This window comes from Penaeus monodon, chromosome 36, assembly GCF_015228065.2.
Source record: "Penaeus monodon isolate SGIC_2016 chromosome 36, NSTDA_Pmon_1, whole genome shotgun sequence".
Lineage (NCBI taxonomy): Eukaryota > Metazoa > Arthropoda > Malacostraca > Decapoda > Penaeidae > Penaeus > Penaeus monodon.
Window position 1 is genome coordinate 11,871,427 of NC_051421.1, and position 7,500 is coordinate 11,878,926.

The 7,500-nt window shown below is 42.8% G+C and overlaps 1 protein-coding gene across 2 annotated transcripts in view; it reads right to left on the reverse strand.

Moving 5' to 3' along the window:
* Positions 1-2,129: 2,129 nt before the first annotated feature.
* Positions 2,130-7,500, reverse strand: part of LOC119595727 (kelch-like protein 26) — a 22,618-nt gene continuing 17,247 nt past the window's right edge. For both annotated transcript variants that reach the window (XM_037944837.1, XM_037944838.1), the window contains exon 4: positions 2,130-4,753. In XM_037944837.1, coding sequence (XP_037800765.1) covers positions 3,365-4,753 — 1,389 coding nt within the window. In that variant the 3' untranslated portion in view covers positions 2,130-3,364. The remainder of the gene's footprint in view (positions 4,754-7,500) is intronic.

Consider the following 7,500-nt stretch of genomic DNA (forward strand, 5'->3'; position numbering starts at 1 on the left):
TATATAACATTCCCATCATTTTCTTTAAACAAAACATATCGCACACAAAACCACATGAATTTCAACTCAACACATCAGCTTCTCTTACCTCCGGGAAGCAGGACCAAGCAAACACTTTCCCTCAAATTGAAAAAATTTATTCCCTCTCAAGTATACAAATTGCCATGGCACGGGAGCCAAAGAGAAGGCACTGTTATGCATAACGAGGAGCCAGGAAATATGGACATACACAGCATTTTTTTTTATTCCACTGTGGTTTCGCTACCAACAGCATATCAGGGGGTTTGCCTATTGACAATGCGTGTGTGACCACCATAAAGAAAAAGAGAAAAAATGTTATGGCATGGTGTTATGGTATTTCCTCTGTACATTGGCATAATTCTTATTACAAGATATCTCAAAAAAGGAGAAAAAATACTGATTGTTCTACGTAATTACAACACAACAAAAAGATACAATTTGTATTAGTAGATATAGTTAACAATAATTATGAAGTTACTTGAGATTTTAATATAAATAAATAATATGTTAGTTTAAGGATCCTTCTGAAGGTACAAAATAAGAAATCATCTAACCTTTCGGTCTAGTAGGTAGACATTTTTTGATTCCAGTCTGCATTGCTGCTGTGTGTAATTTGTGTTTACGAAATTATATTCTATATAACAAGTCTCCACAGACAAAGGACAGACCTATGAGCATTATTCTTATTTCTTAGAGGTGCGTGTACTCACAAAAGCTTGTACAGCACACTTGTACACATACACACACTTATATAGACACTATGTACACGGACCAAACCAGCAACAGCACTCAGCTACTTAATGTTATGATTTTTCTAACATAACCTGAGTTGAGGTTTAACAATTTCCTAATTCGCAAACGAGGAACTACCGATTTCTTCAACTACGGATTAGCTACGGAGGAAGTGCTTTGCAGTTGTAACTATACTAACTTGTGTGTATCAGAATTTTCACAAGAATTTATAATTGTCTCACATTCCTTTACTCTTGAGGGAAAAAAATGTTGGCTACTGTGGTACGGAAGAGATAAACAAAGGAAGGGAAGTGGGAGGGACAGAAGAAGTATAGAAAGCATAAATGGGAATAGAAGAGTAAGTATAAAGAGAAGATGGGAAGAGGAAGGATAAAGAGGAAGAGATGGGAGGAGGAAAGGATAAATAGGAAGGGAAAGAACTATAAAAAGGAAGAGAAGAAGGATAAATGAGAAACTTAAAAGGGAAGAGAAGATAGGAGGGAAAGAGAGAATGATAAAAAAGAAGAGAAAGGAAAAGAGAAGGATTAAGAGGAAAAGAAAGAAAGAGAATAGAATAAAAAAAGGAAGAAAAAGAAAGAGGAAAGGATAAAGAGGAAGAAAGAGAGAAGGATAAAATCTTGCTCGCCTGTTGATGAACGTGCTTGCAAGTATGGATATCCTTGCTACCTAATCCTTGTCCTATTTTCTCAACTTGTTCAATACGCGAGATTATATCGAGAGATGAAGCGCGAAAAAATATCCATGTTTGGTGGAACATGAATGGCAGATAACGAGATGAGAGGAGGTAGGAAAGGGGGGAGGGGAGAGAAAACCAGATGAATCAAAAGATGAAAATTACTGGAAATTCTCGAACTTTCCGTCAGTATTGTAATCAAATGATCCACATGCCTCAAAAAAAATGAAAGCACAAGTCAACAGCCAAGAAAAAAAAAAACACACACAGGCACATGTCGCTACACGTGTGCGATGCAATATAGAAACCTACATGGCTTCACTCTCTCTATTATAACCTCACATCACAACCACACGCAATACATCTATCTTATAAATATATTAGTACATCATTATGCCCTTTCAGAAGGAAAATCTACAGCTATCATATCACTGGTTGAAAGACAGTTTCCACAGCAGGAAAACCCAGGTTGCCCCCCTCTTCCCAACATGGGAAAACGCGGTACTTTTCACCTCCTTATCCGCACAACAAACGGTTTGTCGAGGAAATGGTATACGAAGTCCCTTTTTTTTACCTGAGCCTAAGACATGTTTTTAGAGAGCCAACTGTTTTCTCTTGGGTGTTTTTTTGTGTGTGTTTTCGTCTGTAAACTTCCCAGGATATGCATTAGTTTTTTCTTTTCTTTTCTTTTTACTTCAAAATGTTTTCATCGCGGGCGCTGTGTCGGAAGCGTTTGCATCAACAAATGGCTGTAATATCAATCGATGAAAAATAAATGGTGATCATTTTACTAATGCCACCTTACCTCTTTTTATATATATAACAGTAAATCAAGCATGCTGGATTCCGCGGTAGGATTTAATATTCCATTTTCAACACAGATGTGACACCAATATGAGCATTATCAAAATATTAAGCCTAAAGCTTCAGGCAACATAAGGCATATTATATATATTTTTCTTAGCAAACCAGTGTGTTATATAAATTCTGAAATGTTTACAGATCTTTTGCTCGGCAAACCTTCATCTTAAGTGGCCTCCGCGGCTGTGTGGAATCTATGTCTAAGTGGTACAAGGTTAATTACGTGAACCTTCCCTGTGGATAATACTACTTCAAACACGTATATGTTTATATGCGTTATTTACGCAATTCAACACCTAGCGTCAGTGACAGTGATAACGCAATTCCCAGTCAAAGTGACGGCGGGAATAACGTAATTCGTGCAATCATTCACTCGCGCAGCAGATGAATGATCGTGGCGATTTAGGTAAATAATGAATCCACGGCAGATGGAGTTATCAAACTTGGTGCTCACAAAAAATGATTTACGCCTTGAGTGGTAGTCATTTGTTTTTTGTCATGGTATTTTTTTCTGCATTGGGAGTAATGATGCACTACTCCATAATGCATGGTCACGGACAACCGTCATATCGTTCTCGAAGCTTCGAAACTCTTCACACTATTAATAAGGTGTTCGAGACTAATTCGAAACAAGCTTCACGAGAATTTTTACCAAAACCCTGGCAAAGAAGTCCACTTGAAATGAAGGTTTATCTTTATGACAGCTATTTACCTAGAGAGAGAATATATACTTTTTTTATTTCTTTTCTTATTTTGTTCATTGAATTTTGCTCTTGCTGCTTTTGCCGCTTTATCCATTACAAAAAAGTGTAACAGCTGAACAAAGTTTTCATCATAAGATTATATTTCTGTGTTCAGTGCTAAAAACACAGAAAAACCTTTTCTTGCATAATTTTTGAGATTTTTTTTTTTTTTTTTTTTTTTGCTTGTTTATAACAGTTAATAAATGTTATTTTTTTCGAAACATTCAGCAACGATTCCTTACCGGTATTCTTCAACAAACTATGTGTTGGCATGATATCTCCCCCCATCAGCCTCTGTCGCAATCTAAGGCAACTATTTCGTAATGGCCAAGACGTCCATGTCATCCCGACACCGAGGGATGTACAGGGGGACGCACACGTGCTCCCAAATGTCCTGTGGGTAGGCGTTCTCCACACTCCACAGCCCACTCTCGAGGTCGTAGCACTCGATGACTCCCGTGGCGCGGTCGAAAGTCGCGTCGGAGTGAAAGCCTCCGATGACGTAGAGCCTCGAGCTGATGACTACGATGCCGGCGTGGTACCGCGGCGTGGGCACGCGACTCACCACCGACCACGTGTCTGTCGAGGGGTCGTAGCAGTCTATGGTGTCCACTAACACTCTGGTGTTGGTGGCCTCGTCCTCGTACCAGCCGCCGCAGATGAAGAGGCAGTTGGAGTGCGTGACGCAGTAGTGGTCCGCCCGTGGCGTGAGCAGGGACGCGCGCAGCTCCCATGTGCCCGTGCTCGGGTCGTACACCTGGCACGAGTCTAGGACGTGGTCACCCTCGAGCCCCCCACTCACGTACAGCAGCCCGTTGAGCGCCGCTGCCGCGTGCTGCGCTCGGGCGCCGGGCAGCGCGGCGATGGGGTTCCAGGTGTCGGTCGCCGGGTCGTAGGCCTCGCAGGGGCTCTCGTCCTCGGCTGCCCCTTCGTCGCTGGCCTCGCTGGCTCCTCCCACGGCATACAGCTGCCCGGACACCACGCTCAGCGAGAAGCGACACCGCTCCCGTTGCATGGGGGCCATCGTGCTCCACTTGTTCTGCTGGGGGTTGTAGCGGAAGCCGAAGGGGTGGATGTTCTCCTGCAGCGACTGGTTGAAACATCCTCCAATCACATACAGTTCATTGTTCAGCACCGCCGTGCCATAGTTACACTGCTCCACGTGCGGGATGGTCGTGAGGTGCCGCCAGCGCCCCACGGACGGCATAAAGTACGTGATCTCGTTCGTGATCCCGGCGATGCTGAACCCGCCCACTTTTACGACGGCCAGCTCCAGGCCCCTCGAGTTGACGAGCCCCGTGGGCGGCGCGGGGCTCAGGGGTGGCACGGTCTGGCGCAGGGCGGCTCGCAGCGGACCCTCCAACACGGACAGGTGCGCCGCGCGTTCCAGCACCGCCGCGGGGACCTCCTCCAGGTTGAGCGTCTGCAGGAGCGCCGCGGCGTGGCGACCGCGCTCGGAGGGGTTGTGCTGCAGCCACCCCGCCACGGTGAGGAGGACCTGCGCCTCGCTGCAGTCCACCGGGTAGTCGCACGACAGCAGATGCAACAGCTGCGACACGGCCAGGCGCTGGAAGTCCGCCATCTTGCTGAACTGGTGCAGGTGAGAGCTCATGAAGGCATACACTCTCTTCCGTAAGCCATGGAGAGAGTATGTCTCGGCGATCGTTGCGATGTCGACGCAGTTATCCAGGTCAAGCTGAGCCTGCGTAAGCAAAGACATGTTCAAAGGGTGTCTATTAATCTAAAAATACGAAATGAAAATAAAATCAACCACACACGGTGAATATAAACCTTTCACACAAAATTTACGAATCTATCTATGTCTATTCCCATTCATCTAAATCATATCTTATAATCATAATATAGGAAAATGCAATCAATACCATGTTTAAACATTCTATCACACACAGCAAACACGTTTGACATGTTCTGTCATGTTCTAGACAAAGAAAATGTTGTCTAGAATTTTCTCTCGTTATTTTTGTGACCTGATTTTGATGGTTATTTTTATTATTATTTTCACTACCCAATTATCATAGTCCGTAATTACAACTACCTTTACAGTGTAATCATCAAAAGAAAAAAATATATATATATATATTACTTTTACATATAATACTTAAATCTATGGAAGTGATTTAAAGCAATGATTTAAAAAATCAAGGTTATCTGACTTAAGCCAATTCTGGTGCGCGGGTGTGTTTGAGTGTGCGCGTGGGAGTGTATGTGCGTCCGTGTTGGTGTACGTGGGTGCGTATAGGCGTGCGTGTGGGTGTGTGTCGTGCAATGTGTGCATTTGTACGTGCATGTGTGTGCGTTTGTACGTGCATGTGTGTGCGTGTGTACGTGCATGTGTGTGCGTGTGTACGTGCATTTGTGCGTGTGTACGTGCTTGTGTGTGTGTGTGTGTGTGTACGTGCATGTGTGTGAGTGTGTACGTGCATGTGTGTGCGTGTGTACGTACGTGTGTGTACGTGCATGTGTGCGTGTGTATGTGCATGTGTGTGCGTGTGTACATGCATATGTGTGCGTGTGTACGTGCATGTGTGTGCGTATATACGTGCATGTGTGTGTGCGTATATATGTGCGTGTCATGTGTGTGCGTGAGTATACGTGCATGTGTGCGTATATACGTGCACGTGTGTGTGAGTGTGTACATGTCAATGTGTGTGCGTGTGTAAGTGCAATGTGTGTGCGTGTGTACGTGCATGTGTGTGCGTGTGTAAGTGCATGTGTGCGCGTGTGTACGTACATGTGCGTGCGTGCGTGTGCGTTTGCCTAGATAATCAAGATAATCAATAGCCATAGGCGTCTTCTGTCAATAAAGTTAATACCGCATTAAAGTTTAATCCACATGCATAGTACTTGCACTGAAGATGCCAAACACACGGATGCGTGTGGTTATCAATACATTTGCTGTTTTACATGAAAGAGCTGGTATTTGTGCACCTTCTTAATAATTGCCATTCACCATAATTTTCGTATTTCACGGTAATGTTGATAAATAGACATTTGTAACAGGAAAATGGAAAAAAATATATACCCATTTACGACACAGTTACCACCATTACTTCATTCCATCGTGATGAAGGAGCTTATATTTCGGATTAAGTAGTCTTTAACTTATTTGTGCACTTCATTTGCATTTTGCGAAATTATTACTTGTATTACAATTTTGTCTAAATTCTTCCATTATGATATCACTAATTACTAACACGATAATCATTGATTACTTACTCCAATCAAGGCCGAAATCATGGCTTTTGCATCGCATTCGTATAATTGGCGGTAATCAAGGTAACCGTATATTATATGATGTCATTATATCATGAAGATATTATATCTGTCATTATAAATAGGATATAAATCTAGCTTTAAATAACCTTTGAAGTGTATAGGAAATTTAACTGAAGATGACAAACAAACAAACTATTCGTAACATCAATTCATAATTCTTCGATTAATTCAATTCTTCGACGCCCCAGGTTGGGTAGCTTTTTCAAGATATTGCCAGCGAGCATCATGATAACAGATTTCCGCACGGTTTGCAACTCACTATAGTTTAAAGAATCAGAAATGTTGCACTTTGAATTTGAAACTTAAATAGTGAAGTTACTAAGAGCTGTCTTATTTATTCCATCTAAAATTCTGCATAAAATGGGAATGTTTTCCTAACCTGGAAATAATGGCGCCTCTTCTTTGGCCTTAAACTCTTGAAATCAGTGTGGGATTTTCTTTTCGTTTCTCTTTTCACTGTTGAGGGTTATATCTGCGGTTAATTACACATACTGATGAAACTGCACAAACATCTCTGCCACGAAAATGTCAGAACTTGTTTCGTTATTACTAAGAATAAAAGTTAACGGCAACTCCATGTTTTCTATAGAGTTGATGACGTTATTACGTATCAATACAAGATTGGTGTGATTAATTAGCTCGTTCTGCGCAGGTGCAGGAGGAAAATTTGAGCCTAAAAGTTAATGCTGGCGTAGAAGTGTATTAAAAGTTGATTTTGCCATTGTGCTTTCACAGTAGAGATCTGGATTAAACATTAATACGGGATTATCTTTTATGGCGCGTACAGAAGACGCTATGTAAGTTATCTCTTCTCCCTACAAACAGGAATCATCTCCAGACCTCACCTGGAGATCATTCGAGCGAGAGTGCGAGTGACTGTGTGCGTGCGTGTGTGTATGGGTGTGTTTGTTTGTGTATTTGTGAGTGAATGAGTGTGTGTGTGTGTGTGTGTGTGTGTGTGTGTGTGTGTGTGTGTGTGTGTGTGTGTGTGTGTGTGTGTGTGTGTGTGTGTGGGAGTGTGTGTGTGTGTGTGTGTGTGTGTTTTGGGGTGTGTGTGTGTGTGTGTGTGTGTGGTGTGAGTGTGAGTGTGTGAGTGTGTGAGTGTGTGAGTGTGCGTGTGCGTGTGAGTGCGTGCGTGCGTGCGTGCCCGCG